The 15,462-nt window shown below is 43.8% G+C and overlaps 2 protein-coding genes across 8 annotated transcripts in view; one reads left to right on the top strand and one right to left on the bottom strand.

The window, feature by feature from the left end:
• The window catches only part of Anln (anillin, actin binding protein), a 57,998-nt gene extending 56,682 nt beyond the window's left edge, over window positions 1–1,316 (bottom strand). The window contains exon 1 of one of the 3 annotated variants that reach the window (NM_028390.3): window positions 1,075–1,311. In NM_028390.3, coding sequence (NP_082666.2) covers window positions 1,075–1,092 — 18 coding nt within the window. In that variant the 5' untranslated portion in view covers window positions 1,093–1,311. Of the gene's footprint in view, window positions 1–1,074 lie in introns of all 3 variants that reach the window. The other 2 variants (XM_006510581.4, XM_006510582.4) reach the window with 2 other exon arrangements.
• The window catches only part of 9530077C05Rik (RIKEN cDNA 9530077C05 gene), a 56,126-nt gene continuing 41,327 nt past the window's right edge, over window positions 664–15,462 (top strand). Inside the window, exons 1-2 of one of the 5 annotated variants that reach the window (XR_003947994.1) lie at window positions 664–1,260; window positions 3,849–3,904. The gene's annotated coding sequence lies outside the window, so the exon portion shown is untranslated. Of the gene's footprint in view, window positions 1,261–3,848; window positions 3,919–15,462 lie in introns of all 5 variants that reach the window. The other 4 variants (XR_001779003.2, NM_001378982.1, NM_001378983.1 and 1 more) reach the window with 4 other exon arrangements.

The raw sequence follows: 15,462 nt of genomic DNA on the forward strand, positions 1-15,462 counted from the left end.
CTTTAATTGTTGAAATCCTTAACTAGTATCTTGGGCTTAGCTTATGGAATTGTTAACTACACTACCCAAAATAAATTATTACTATCCTCTACGACATTTTTCAATGTAGTACAGAAACACTGTATGCCCACTTTACAAAACTCACAAGTCTTGAAATTTAAAGAACAGCTTGAAGCAAAAGAAAAAGAGGAACTGTCCTGCAATAAAAGAATGGGCCAACAGCAACACGCAATCCTGAATGTCGGTGTACAGCTGCAACGTGAAGCTAAAACTAGGCATAAATAATAAGATTAACAACGGAATCTAGACCTTATTTCCAAGGAAGAGATGAGGAAAGCATTGTTGAAATGATACGCTACATAAACACTGAGGTGTACCAACCCTACAGCATACACTTATAATTTTGTTTTGTACACGCTGAGGTAACTATAAGCCCTGTTTCCTTTCAACCAGTATCAACCCTGTGCATGAGACTTTCTTTCTAAAGTTAGTAGAGCCGTGACTTATGAAGGACGCCAGGCTAAAGCACCTGCTCATTTAGACTTCGGTGGTTTCATCACAGGATTCTTAAGCGCTCAAGCTCCTCTGGGCCTGTGAAGTCCTTTATCACTTCCATCAGATTCCAAGCACACAGTACGAGTCACTGGGCCGACTCCACCCTGCCAACTATTCCAGCTTTAGGGCAGGGCTTGTCCCACTAGGCCCCTGAGCGGCACTCTCCCGGGTCACAGCAAGACGGATGAAGGATGGAGGGAAGCGTGCTTTAAGTCCCGGGAGCCGGGGGGGCAGGCTCAAGCCAGAGCGCCCAGGCGCTCACACCCCGAGCCAGCACTTGGGGGAGTGGAGGAAGGCTAAACGACTACAGAGCTCGGGGTTTGCATGGGGTTTTTGAGGCCCTGCCTTCCCCAGAGCCAGGGACGGAGCAGCGAAGCCGGGGCGGCTGCGACCCCGCGGCTTCCGTCCGGCTGCACGCTCGCTGTGCGCACGCGCCACGCTGGCCGCAGGCTGACAGCGCGGGCGGGGGTCCCGGAGTCGGCAGGGGTCATGGTTCACAGCGCCCGCAGAGTCTCTCACCTCGGTAAACGGGTCCATCGCCCCAGGCCTCACCAGTGGACGGCTAGACGGTGGGTCCGACGGTTCAAACTCAGGAAGAGGAAAGAAGTGAGTGCAGGCTCGGCGCAGCTCCTGGAGGAGGACTGCAGTCGAGGCGGCGGGCGCTCTCACACCCAGTCGGCTCTGCCCTCCGCACCCACGGAGTCGGTAGGCTACCACGGCCGTTCAAAATTTGAATTTCAGCGCCCCGGACGACACGCATGCGCGCGGGGTGGGCGGGGCCGGGCGGGCCGCTTGCCCCCGCCCCTGAGCTAGGTCACGTGATGCGGCCAAGTTGGGACTGGTCCGGAGCTGCGAGCACTGCTCTCTCTCCTCCGCTTGGGTGGAGACGGTTCTGCCGTTGAACTGCCTAGGGAGAGGGCCCTGCCATCCCGCACGCACCCACGCACGCCGTAGCGGGTCCCTTCCTGACTCTGTCAGCTCCCGCCGCCCTGCCTTCTTCCTCCGTGGGCCTTACGAACCCGGTCCGGCCCTCTGGCCTTTGGGCCTGATCCTGCCACCAGAAGTGGGACTAGACAGCCAGCTTGACCTCCTGAGAGACCACTCTGGCGGGTCCCCACACTCTCAGCCAGTGACTAGTTCTTTGTTTGGTGGGGAAAAGAGATGACAGTAACAGACCCTTCGGTTTTAAATCCCAGTCAACTACCCAAAGCCAGCAGTGAGAACACTTTGAGAGAAGGGACAATCGGAAAGTCCATATTTAATAAAAGTTCCCGTTTAACAGGCAGAAAGCAGGACAAACTATTGCACGAGTAACTTTTAATCTGACTTTCCTTTTCCTCTTCCTGGGAGGGTCTTTTGGAGACCCTCACAGTGTCTTACCATTTGACATTCTGCTAGGCTTTCCAAGAATGTGTCTAAAAAGATGGGTTGCCAAACCTCTGGTAGTAGAACTGTTTGCCTTTATACGTCAAAAGGTCGACAAAGCACCAAAATCTCTGTGCCTAGGTTGGTGCTGTGAGAGCTAAAGTCCTTACGAGATTGTGTAAAACAGATGTATGGTAGCAAGGTTTATGGTTGAGTCTCTGTGTCCTAAATGAGTCCATAACAGGATCAACTGTGCTTATTGAACAGAAAAACTGAAAGTGTTGAAGGGTCAAGTCCAGAATCAAAGCTAAATAAAAATAGGAAGCTTGGGGCCAGCGACAGAGCACATGCTAGCTATGAGGGCGCTTGCTACCAAGTCTTGGGACCTGAATTCTAGACCCAGAACCAGTTCCAGCAAATTGTCCTCTGACCTGCACACACACACACAGGAAATAAATTAATGATGTTTTTCTAAGTAATAAAGAATTTAAAAATGTATAGATTGTAATAAACTGAATTTGGGGCATGGAATAAGAACTTCTTTAAGAGCAACTTCTAAGAATTCAGATCCTTGGGACCACAGTATAACAAGAATAATAAATTTCCTTGGTGCCTTGGAGCTGTGAAATGATAGAAAATGGAAGGAGCTTTGTTTAAGTGTGTGGTGTGTGGGGTTGTTAGAATTTGCTACCTATAAACCAAAGGGAACGGATGCCTGAATTTTTTTTCAAGCACTGAACAGGAAAAGGGGTGTGGGTACTTGGGGTGTGGCTGTGTAGGTCAGTCTTGGGAATGAGTCATTGGAAATTTATGTAGCCGTTGTGCCTTCGGGCTGTTGCCTCTGTAATCCTTGGTTTCATTGTAAACAATTTGATTCTAGCTAGCATGGATAAAGCAGTATTGCTACTCTAAACTTGTAGGTTTTTTTTCCTACTACCACGCCCTGTAGCGTTGACCTTTCATTAATGTCTTGATCATAGTGGTAATAAGGATAGCAGCACCCACCAGTACAATAGCTCCCATGTATGAAGCTGGTCTATCCCAGAAGCCATGCTACAGATTCAAGAGCACACCCCTAGACCACTGCAGTTGTCTCCTAACATTTCTGTGTGAGTCTCTGACCCATAGCAGTTCTTTCTTAAGCTTATAAGCTGGAATAACTTTTCTCATTTAAAAAAAAAAAATCAGGCTGGTGAGATGGCTCAGTGGGTAAGAGCACCCGACTACTCTTCCAAAGGTTCAAAGTTCAAATCCCAGCAACCACATGGTGGCTCACAACCACCCATAATGAGATCTGATGCCCTCTCTGGTGCGCCTGAAGATAGCTACAGTGTACTTACATATAATAAATAAATAAATAGATAGATAGATAGATAGATAGATAGATAGATAGATAGATAAATCTTTTTAAAAAATCATTGCTGGATATGGTGGTAATGCATACAATCCCAGATTATCATCATCTAACCAAGGGGCTTGAGACATGGCTCAGCAATCAAGAGCATTGGTTGCTCTTCCAGAGGAACTAGGTTTAATTCCCAGCACCCACGTGGTGGCTCACAACCACCTGTAACTCCAGCCCTAGCTGTCCAGTTTCCCCTTCAGCCTATGTGGATTCTAGGTACACACATGATACACAGACATACATGTAGACAGAACATCCATATACATAAAAATATTCTTTTAAAGACAAGGATCTCAAGGTGAGATAGGGCCCTAGAAAAATGAGTATTTCATCTTCAGAGGATCTATTCTTTTAAACAAATAATTATGTTTCTTGTAGATAAAATTAACCTCAAAAATGTGGTAACATTAACTTTATCAAGGACACTCCAAAATATATATTTCAAGTTAAAGTTTTCAAAAATCACATACATTCTCACAATTGACAAAGTAATACAATAACATAAATATTTATATTTTTACAGAAAGAGAAAAGGCCAAGACCTGACCAGAAAGCAGTGGCAAAAAGGATCAGACAAAGGTTCTCCACGTCAGGTTATCTGGCTAATGGGCGTCTCCTTTTATGCATGTATTGTAATGAAGAATAAGAACCAACAAAAATTAAGTGGGGTGTGGGGGCACCTGACTGAGTCAGGATGATTTCAGCTCAAGGCTAGCCTTGGCTACATAGTAGGTTCCAAGCCAGCTTGGGCTACCTAGTAAGACCTTTCAAAAACAGGTCATTTTGCTTTCGAGTATACAGATGGGTGTGGTGGTGCATACTTGTAATGCCAGCTACTTCAGGTTGATTAAGTGAGAGGATCACAAATTTGAAGGCAACCTGGGCCATTCAGTGAGATTCTGTCTTAAAATAATTTTAAAATGCACTTGCGAGTGGCTCGGTGCTGGAGTGCTTGTATGGCATGTAGGAGAGGCTCTGTGAGCAACCTCTAGGAATAGAGATGCAAGGGAGGAGTATCAATGTGTTACAGACACCGTGTCCTCAGTATGTCCCAGAATAGCCTCAAACTTCCTATGCAGTGGAAGATGACCTTGAAGTCCTGATCTTCTTGCTTCTACCTCCCAAGGGCTGAGATTACAGGTGTGCACCGCTGTCAACGTGTGTAGGGATCCCAAGGGTAGAGCCACATTAACAGGACACGGGGGTGGGGGGTGGGGTACACAGCCAATGCACAGTTTATTCAAAGTTTCAGCTTCTTCCTTCTTCTTCTTCTCTTCTTCTTCTCCTTCCTTCCTTTCTTCTTCTTCTTCTTCTTCTTTTCTTCCTTCTTCTTCTTTTCTTCCTTCTTCTTCCTTCTTCTTCCTTCTTCTTCCTTCTTCTTCCTTCTTCTTCCTTCTTCTTCCTTCTTCTTCCTTCTTCTTCTTTTCTTCCTTCTTCTTCCTTCTTCCTTCTTCTTCCTTCTTCTTCCTTCTTCTTCCTTCTTCTTCCTTCGTCTTCCTTCTTCTTCCTTCTTCTTTTCTTCCTTCTTCTTCCTTCTTCCTTCTTCTTCCTTCTTCTTCCTTCTTCTTCCTTCTTCTTCCTTCTTCTTCCTTCTTCTTCCTTAGTCTTCCTTCTTCTTCCTTCTTCTTCCTTCTTCTTCCTTCTTCCTTCTTCTTCTTCTTCCTTCTTCCTTCTTCTTCCTCTTCCTCCTCTTCCTCCTCCTCCTCCTCCTCCTTCTTCTTCTTTGTGTGTGTGTTTGGAAACAGGGTTTCTCTGTGTAGCCCTAGCTGTCCTGGAACTCACTTTGTAGACCAGGCTGGCCTTGAACTCAGAAATCCGCCTGCCTCTGCCTCCCAAGTGCTGGGATTAAAGGCGTGCGCCATCATGCCCGTCGTTCAGCTTCTTTTAAAGGCAAAGCAGGATAAAGATTTCCCATAGTTTCTAGTTCTCACCAGCTATGGTTTCTCTAGCAATAGTTTATCTTGGTTCCCAAACCTCCTTGCAGACTGAAAAAAATCTGCCTGCAATCCAACCCTGAGAAAAAGATCAGGAAGGCCCCTTCCTCAGACATCAGCTTGCTGCTCAGAACACCACCATGCCCAGCCTGTAACATATATACGGAATTACTCTTCCATACCCACATTAATTTCATAAGACTATTTTCACAAAGCTTAATTTATAGTTTTATTTATTTTTGGTGTTTTGAGAGAGGGTCTCACTGTAAACTCAAACCCAGAGCCTGGCTCCTGGCTCAGGACTCACACTCTTTAACTGAGTATCAACAGTAAGTCTCCTTCCAATTTATTTACAATTTAAATATTGTATTTAAATATTTAAATTATTGTACCTCATGGTCTCCTATCATGTGAAAATTAATCTCCTCTCTCATTAACCCATCCAAATATCAGTGGCCATAGATCTACTTCACGTCCCTTTCTCTACTTTCCAGTCTGACATGTTGTGTTAGCTCATCTTCTGCCGTGACAAAATAGCAAAAGTTAGTCATTTTGCTTGTTTTGAGACATGGTCAGCATATTTTCCTAGCTGCCCTGGGGCTGGTTATATAGGGCACAGTTTTTAACATATATGGACACAATCTCAGCTCTTGGGCCTGAGCTCTGAAATTTGAACTCAGGACCTTTGGAAGAGCAGTCAATGTTCTTAACCGCTGAGCCATCTCTCCAGCCCCAGCTTGTTTCTTATAATTGTACAGACACAGCAGTCTAAGGTCCTGACTCCACAGTTGGTGACGGTCTTCCTGCATTGCAGAACCAGAACAATGGATGGGAACATCCAAGACAGAGTATTGAACTGGGACTGGAGAAATAGTGCAATAAAGCATGCTCCAGAGGACCCTAGCTCAGTTCCCAGCACCCAGATAGTGTCTCACAACCTTCTGCCACTCCACTTCCTGGCGATATGACACCCTCTTCTGATCTCCTAGACTACCAGGCACATACATAGTAGGCACAACACTTATACACATACAATAAAATAAGCCCCCAAAGGATTTTTAATTAATATCCACATTCACTTAAATGTGAATTAACTCTCCATCAGGGCGCAGCCCCGTGACCTGTGGCCACGGTTGCACTGGGGATTAAGTTTCCAGCATAGACTTTAGAAGGCACACACTTCAAAACCTCAATACCAAGCCCTCAGTCCTAGCCCCAGTTGGCACTGAGCTCTCAAGTATCACTTTCTGATGACGTTGGGAAGCACAGTTCCGCACTGGCCCCTACTATTTCTCCCAGCAACCATCTGTGTTGGACTGCCTCTTCCCTCCCTGCTCACGTGCACTACTGTGGCACTTGGACTCCAGTCCACATTCGAAAATCCCCCAGCCCTAGCCCAGGATTATTGTTACTCTAGGGTGGACAAGGTCTCAAAGGTATATAGTAAGCTCTAAGTCAGCCTGGGCTACAGAGTTCTCTCTGTCCCTGTCTGTCTGTCTGTCTGTCTCTCACACATGCACACGCGCACACACACACACATACACAGACATACACACACATCAAAAAAAAAAAAAAAAAAGGGCTGGCAAGATGGCTTAGCAGTAAAGTCTTGTGGTGCGAGCCCCTTGATGTATGTGAGTGTGATCACCAGAAGTGAAAATCACTCCCCAGAGCTGTCCTCTGACTTATACAGGCATGCTCTAGAATGCCTGTGTCCACTCGTTATACAGGCATACAGAAATAATAAGTAAACATAGTTTTAAATCTTTTGAGATGATATAATTACATCACTTCCTCTTCCCCTTTCCTCCCTCCAACCCCTCCCCACCACAAACACTTCCTTTTTTTCTTTTTTTAAGATTTTTAAAAATTATTATTATACATAAGTACACTGTAGCTGACTTCAGACACACCAGAAGAGGGTATTAGATCTCATTATGGGTGGTTGTGAGCCACCATGTGGTTGCTGGGATTTGAACTCAGGACCTTCAGAAGAGCAGTCAGTGCTCTTACCCACTGAGCCATCTCATTCCTGTAGTATATTTTCAGTGCTGACCATTTGGTATTGAATGGTCAGTTGGTTTGTTCTTGCCTGGGGAAGACTCTTTTTTCTGCTCTCAGCGCTCCTTAGTTGCCTGTCATTCTTTGTATAGGATCGAGGCCTCCTGAGCTCCCTCTTGCTTCACCAAGAGACTCCAGCATGTCTGTTGGTGTCACCTCTGTTCACCTCATGTTCAGGCAGTCATGCTTAGGATGTGGCTTCCGACACGTATTAAGATGCACGATCACGGCTAACTCCCCATTCCTCTGGCTTTCACAGTCTTTCTGTTCCCTCTTTGGCACTGTCAGAGCCTAGGTGCAGAAGTTGAGTTGTAGATATATCAGTTGGGACTAGACTCTACAACTCTGCATTTTGATTGGTTGTGTTTTTTCTGTAATGGCCACTGTTACAAAGAGAAGCTTCCTTGATGAGGGTTAAGACTATACTTATCTGTGAGTATAAGGACAGATACTTAGAATGTAATTGGCAATTATTCTGATTTAATAAAGTAGTGGTTGTAGGTTTTCTCCAGGATCTTTGACTTCACTAGCCTTGGGTAGTCAGTTTCCAGCTCCAGTCATGATATCCTTCCTGCTGAGCAGAACTTAGGCTAACGTTTTGGGAGTCTCTTGGACAACCCTAATCAAAACAGGGCTTTCTCATGTGTTACCATTGGGTTTTTCTTTTAGATGGTCTCTGGCTCTTTTGGAAATAAAAATATTTTAATGTTAAATAAAAAAGAGGTTTTTGGATATGTTTATTAGCAGGATGCTTGCTTGGCATGCTTGAAACTCTAGGTTTAACCCCCAGTACCATAAAAATAAGGTGTTTATTTTAGTCCACAGTTTCAAGAGTTTATGATTGGTTGACCCATTTCTTTGATATCTAATGATATATCATGTTGGAAGATTATGGTAGAGTGAAACCACTCAGCCCAGGGCCATGAAGCAGAAAAGAAGAGCCTGCCTCTTAACGGTTTTACTGCGTTTAGTAGTAGCACATGGGCTGAGTCTTGGGGGGGACTAATCCATATCAGTTGATTTCTTCCCCGCTGTTCTATTGACATATATTAGTTATATATAATGGTCTTCACAGTGACCATATATATATGCAATGTATATAATACATCTTGATTGCCCAACCCCATAACCTTCCTCCACTCTGCTTCCCCACCCCCCACCCCCGAACCCCAGCTTGTTGGTTTCTAGTTCCACGAAATTTAGTTGTTTTCGTTTTTGTGATCAATGACTTTAATGTAGATTACTTTCAGAAGAATGAGGTTTTTTAAAGATTTATTTATTATTATATCAGACTTGCCAGAAGAAGGTGTCAGATCTCATTACAGATGGTGGTCAGCCACCATGTGGTTGCTGGGATTTGAACTCAGGACCTTTGGAAGAACAGTCAGTGCTCTTCCCAACTGAGCCATCTCTCTAGCCCAGAAGAATGAGTTTTATTTAGTTATTTTGTTTTCCTCTGTTTTGTTTTGAGTCAGAATCTCATGTAGTCCAGGCTGGCTCCCAACTCCCTATGTAGCTGAGGCTCTCATGTAGTCCAGGCTGGCTCCCAACTCCCTATGTAGCTGAGGCTAGTCTTGAAGTTTTGATCCTCCTTCCTCCCCACCCCCCCAGATGCCAGGGAGTGTGCCACCACACCTGGTGCTGCCCAAATTGTGTTGTTTCCTCTTGCTTCTTACTTAGAACTCAAGGAAAAACATTTTAATGCCACTCTCATCCTCCTTGCTGAATTAACTTGCCTGCTGCTAACCTCCTTTTCTGCTATACCTGGCTTGCTAAGTTAAGCATTTCCCCAATAGATAAGATGTTGAGCCAATTCCGTTTTATATTTGTTCATCCAGTTGGACCATCAAAGTTACTCAGAATCCTTTCATTCTTGGGCCGGGCGGTGGTGGCCCACGACTTTAATCCCAGCACTTGAGAGGCAGGCAGATTTCTGAGTTCAAGGCCAGCCTGGTCTTCAGAGTGAGTTCCAGGACAGCCAGGGCTACACAGAGAAATCCTGTCTCAAAAAAAGAAAAAAAAAATCCTGTCATTCTTATCCCTTTGAGTCCCTATCTCCATCATATTTTACATTCCACATCTTTCCTCAATGGAAATGATCTCACTACCGACCCACTCTGTGTAGTGTTCAATGCTAAGAAGAGCTCTCACTTATCTCCCTTCCCCCAAACAAACTTCTGACTGCCTTTCAGTGGGTCCACAGCTTTCTATCTTGAGCCTACCATCAGGATGCCCTGCTCATCACCTTGAATATCTGCGTAGGAGTCCAGCTGTGTCATGTCTTAGAAATCCTCTGTGTAGTCAATTGTGAGGTTATATTTCACTTTCAACCCACATTAATCATTTTATTCTGACATGAGTTCAAACACACAGAAAAAGATAAAAGTTTATACAATGCAAGAGGAAACAAAAGAGCCCACCATATGCTTTAAAGCTAACATTCTGGGGACAGAGGCAGGCCGGTAGTAAAGCCATGTGCAGCCACACCTAGCTCAGGTAGATAATCTCATGAGACATTCATCCCGTATGTAACCTGCTCATAGCTGGGAAATTGATGTGGACCATGGGATTTATTTAGCTATAACTGTATAATCGTTTATATTATTCCGTGTAGTTGGTAGATGGCCTCCCCTGCTCTACAAGGAAATGACTGAATTCCACATTATAGTGCAGTATTTTATGTATACCTGCATAGGCTCTCAGGTCAGGCAGGTTCAATGTTTCGGCTTCTTGTCTGAGACAAAGTAGTGGATGAAGAAGAATGGTCTTGGGCCATACATTAAACAGGAGCGCTGCCTAAAGCTGACAGCAAAGGGAAGATCTGGGGATAATTTTGTGATTCACAACAATAAGTAAAACAGTCCTCACATGATGATCCTAATTATCCAGCCCCTGCTTGGAAAACTTTAAAGTTGTCAAGCAGCTCCCAATGTTTATGATTATTAATAGAGATAATGAGTGTGTCCAACTAAAAACTTCATTGGGGTTTTGTTTGTTTTTTGTTTTTTCGAGACAGGGTTTCTCTGTGTAGCCCTGGCTGTCCTGGAACTCACTCTGTAGACCAGGCTGGCCTCGAACTCAGAAATCTGCCTGCCTCTGCCTCCCAAGTGCTGGGATTAAAGGCGTGTGCCACCACGCCTGGCATAAAAATACATTCTAAAAGTTAAAAAAATGTCATAAGGAGCTAGAGAAATGGCTAAGCAGGGTTAAGAGCCACTCACTGCTCTTCAAGAATTCAATTCCTGGCACCCCATAGCAGCTCACAATATGTAACTCTTTTATCCCCTTTATTTTTCAATACAGGGTTTCTCTGGGTAACCTTAGTTGTCTTAGAGCTAGCTCTGTAGACCAGGCTGGCCTCGAACTCACAGAGATCCACCTGCCTCGACCTTCCAGGGGCTGAGATTAAAGGCAGCTGTTAAAAGCTAGGCTCTCAGCCCAAAATGTTTTTAATAATTTTAAAAAAACATTTCAAAAGGTAAAGGCTATAAAGGAATAGTGTTAACATCCAGAGGCCAAAATTCCAAAAGGTTTGTTGGCATCAAACCTAAAAGCTAGGAAACGTAAAAATGATATATTCCAAATCTTGAAAGTAAATACTTGTCAACCAATATTTCTCTGCCCCACAAATCATCTATTAAAATACATGGAAAAAATAAGAATATTTTAAGGGGCACAAGAAAGGCCATACCATAAAATATCTGTGCTGGATCATGTAAGGAGCCTTATTACACAGGGTGAATATTTCTGTAACCCTTGAGTCTCAAGATTCTGAACTCAGGACTTGGCAAGAATTTGTATGTTGTCTTCTCAGCTGCAGCCCTGCTGCTGACGAGTAACTCTATAGTGAGATGTGATGTCTTCCTACGCTTTGCCTCCATGAGCTGGAGGGGAAAGATGGCTTTTCTTTTACTCACCTCAGACCCATCACTGAGAAGCACTGAGGATGCAGGCTTCTCCAGGAAGAGGAAGGCCAGCTGGCTTGGATCCCAGCTTTGGTTTGCTTAGTTAGGCATCATTTTGCAAATGGAAGGAGGATGATTAATTTGAAGCAAGTGCTTAGGTTGTGGATTGTGAATTCTTGCCTGTCTGCTCCAAATGAGTAATCAAATGCCGAGAAAGGGTAACTTGACATTGTGTTTAAGCCTTCCAGGTCTGACACAATTGTGATCAACACAAATGAGAAGGCAGCACGAAATTCCAAATGTTCATTATAATATAAAGGAAGGAAGTATTCACAAATTACTAATATCTAAATCTGGGTGCATTCTATGCCAGATTTACCAGACACAAACAACCCTTCAATGTGTTAAAGACTCAAAATGGCAAGACCCCCCAAGTTGGTTTCATATATGAATGAAACCATTGCAGCTCTGTGTAGATATATATTTCCACATGTGCAAATCCACAAGTTTTAAATAGAAAAGGTTTTTCTCTTGAAGAAAACCAAAAAACCTGTTTTTGATTTTTTCAGAAGACTTTGGCCAATTTGCTCTTTTAAAATGTTTTGTTTTGGGCTGGAGAGATGGCTCAGCAGTTAAGAGTGCCGACTGCTCTTCCAAAGGTCCTGAGTTCAAATCCCAGCAACCACACGGTGGCTCACAACCATCCGTAACGAAATCTGATGCCCTCTTCTGGGGTGTCTGAAGACAGCTACAGTGTACTTACATATAATAAATAAATAATTTTTTTTTAAAAACTGTTTTGCTTTTCATTTTTCTAAGGAAAGATCAACTAGCCCTGAAAATTAGTTTTGGACATTTTTACACTATGTAGTTGCTTTTTAAAAAATAAAATCATAAAAACCTTGTCCTTTAAAAAAGAATGAATAGTTCAAGAGAAACACAGGGGAAGGCAGTTCATGACAAGTAAGCCAGCGCTGAAGACGCTTCTTAAAGAAGCAGCATACAGCCGGGCGTGGTGGCGCACGCCTTTAATCCCAGCACTTCGGAGGCAGAGGCAGGTGGATTTCTGAGTTCGAGGCCAGCCTGGTCTACAGAGTGAGGTCCAGGACAGCCAGGGCTACACAGAGAAACCCTATCTCAAAAAACCAAAAAAAAAAAAAAAAAAAAATGATCACATTAAAATTAGAGAGGGGGCTGGTGTGGTGGCTCAGAGAGTAAAGGTGATACATGCAAGATCAGTGACCCCAAATCACTCCCCCAAATCCATGTAAGGGCAAAAGGAGAAAAGCCAGCTCCATGGCTTGTTCTTTGATGTCCACCAGTCTGCCCTGGCATCCTCAGACACACATGATAGGCACACATACACTCATAGTGATAAAAAAATTAATTTTTTAAAATTACAGTAATATCAAATAAAAAACCTAATGATATACCACAAAGCACCAAAAAAAAAAAAAAAGAAAAGAAAAAGAAATGTCATACTCAAGTGCAGTCTATGACAAGAAATAAAATTCAGGTCAGAAATTAATGGAGATTTAGAAAACAATACAGAGAATTAAGCAGACAAAAGTCTGTTTCTTCGAAAATGTTATTAAGATAGCCACCCTTAGTCATCTTAAGCAAAGTCAGAGAAGGGAGGCCTATGTTAATGGAATTTGAGAAAGGGGAGTTGTTACAACAGAAGATCATAAGGGGATATCTTAAATACTTATATTCCAACAAACTAGAGAGTCTAGAAGAAGTGGATATATTTCTAAAGTTGTGTAATTTACTGAAATCAAGCCAGAAGAATGAAACAGTTTTAAAAGATCCGTAACCAGGAAGATGGTTGGATGAAAGCAGTAATTGAAAGGTTCCCCACTGGGGCTGGGACGTGGCTGAGCAGTTAAAAGTGCATTTTCCTTTTCTCATGCCCCAACGTCCATACTGGGCGGCTCATGAGCACTCCATGAGATCTGAGATCTGACACCCTCTTCTGGCTTCCTGGGGCTCCCATACTCCTCCAAACTCATATGTCATACATGTGAATAATAATAAAAGTGAAGAAAGGGAAAGTACTCTACCAAACACAATCTGTGAAGCTAGCACAATTCTGATATCCAAACTGGATGATGACACACAAAAAAGGAGACCACAAACCAGTCTCTCCGATGAACACAGATACAAAATATCCCCAATTACTTATGAATTAAAATTCAAGATCATGATTCTGATCACACACCAGATTTAGTGACACATGCCTATAATCCCAGCACTTGGGAGGCAGACACAGGCAGGTCTCATGAGTACCAGCCACCAGAACTAAGTAGTCCTGTCTCAAACAAACAAAACCAAACAAACTTCACAAGCAATGAATTCAAGCTTGGTTCAATACATGCAATTAAAAAAAAAATCCACAGTTCAACATAAAACACCAAATAAACTTAAAAACACGTGAGGAGGAGGAGCAGCTGCCAAAGCAGAGGGATGATCTGAAGGTGCAGCTGTCCCAGTTGCAGGTCACGACAGCATCAGGCAGTGTCACAATCAATCTCACCGAGATCTGAGTTGTTCCCAAACCTACCACTGCTGTCCTGACCGTCATGAACCAGACTCAAACCAAATCGTAGGAAACGCTACAAGGAAATGAGCACAAGCCGCTGGACTTGTAGCCAAGGCAGACAAGAACCACCCTCTGCTGCCTAACCAAACACAGAGAAGCCGAAGACTGTGTCTGCACACACAGCCAAGGCCGGAGGTCTTCACAACGATAAGTACAAAACTGACTGAAAAGAGACATACATCCCATGCTCATCCCAGTGGATGCAGAAGAGGAACTTGACAAATCTCAACATGCATTATGCTGGCTAGTTTTATGTCAACTTGACACCAGATAGATTCATTTTGAAAGAGAGAACCTCACTTGGTTATTTCTATTCTCCCCTTCTTTCTAATTCTTAACTAAGACCCCTTTTCTCAACCACAAAATTCAAAGATAATGCACGTGTGGAAGTCAGAGGACAGTTTGTGGGACCACATTCTCACCTACCGAGAGTTCCAAGAACTGAACTCAGAGCATCCGGTGGAGGCGGGGCTTTGAGGTCTCAAATATCTGCTTAAGTCTGGCCTGTGTGATCCAGTCTTCTCCTGGTTTCCTTTGGAGCAAGATGTAGAACTCTCAGCTCCTTCTCTATCGCCATGCCTTCCTGGACTCTGCCAGGATTCCTGCCTTGATGATAATAGATGGAACCTCCGAACCTGTAAGCTAGCACCAATTAAATGGCTTCCTTTATAAGAGTTGGCTTGGCCATGGTGTCTCTTCATAGCAATGGGATCCCATTTGTGTAGACTGGCCTTGCCTGCATGATCCCCTTGCTTCTGGCTCCCAAGCACTGGGATTATGGGTTTGTAATCTCACACAGTATGGCTGGATTTTTGTTGTTTTGTTTGTTTGGAGAGTCTTGTAGCTCAGTCTGGTCCCAAACTATGTAGAGGATGACTTTGGATTCTTCTTCTTCTTCTTAAAGATTTATTTATTATTATATCTTAGTACACTGTAGCTGTCTTCAGGCACACCAGAAGAGGGCGTCAGATCTCATTACAGATGGTTGTGAGCCACCATGTGGTTTCTAGGATTTGAACTCAGGACCTTCAGAAGAGCAATCAGTGCTCTTAACCACGGAGCCATCTCACCAGCCCGACTTTGGATTCTTAATCCTCTTTTTACCTCCCAAATATTGGGATTACTGGCATTAGTAACCCCACACCTGGTTTAATTTTAATACAACCTTGATTTTTTTTTTTTACAATGCTTTGAAAATGGAGGATGCCAGGCAGTGGTGGCACACCTTTAATCCCAGCACTGGGGAAGCAGAGGCAGGTGGATCTGAGTTTGATGCCAGCCTGGGCTACTACAGAGTGAGTTCCAGGACAGACAGGACTACACAGAGAAACTTTGTCTTGAAAAACTACAAAAACCCCAAGCAAACAAACAAGAAAGAAATAGGAGGAAATAGGAAGGTGGGGAGTGGGGGGTGGGGGGAAGAAAAGGGAGAACAGTTGGAGAAGTAAGTGAAAGTTACATCAGTCCTTTATCACAATATTAACTGTCGTGTAGAAACAGGTGTAGAAGAAGGCTTTTCAGAAAGACAGGATGGTTCACTGTTCTGGCAGTGTGTAGAAGCAATGCTGACTGAGAGGCAGTGCAGCACAGCTGCAGACGCTCTATCCTGACAGACCCTGAGCAGGCACAGAGTGA

The sequence above is a fragment of the Mus musculus genome, chromosome 9 (assembly GCF_000001635.26).
Source record: "Mus musculus strain C57BL/6J chromosome 9, GRCm38.p6 C57BL/6J".
Classification (NCBI taxonomy): Eukaryota; Metazoa; Chordata; class Mammalia; order Rodentia; family Muridae; genus Mus; species Mus musculus.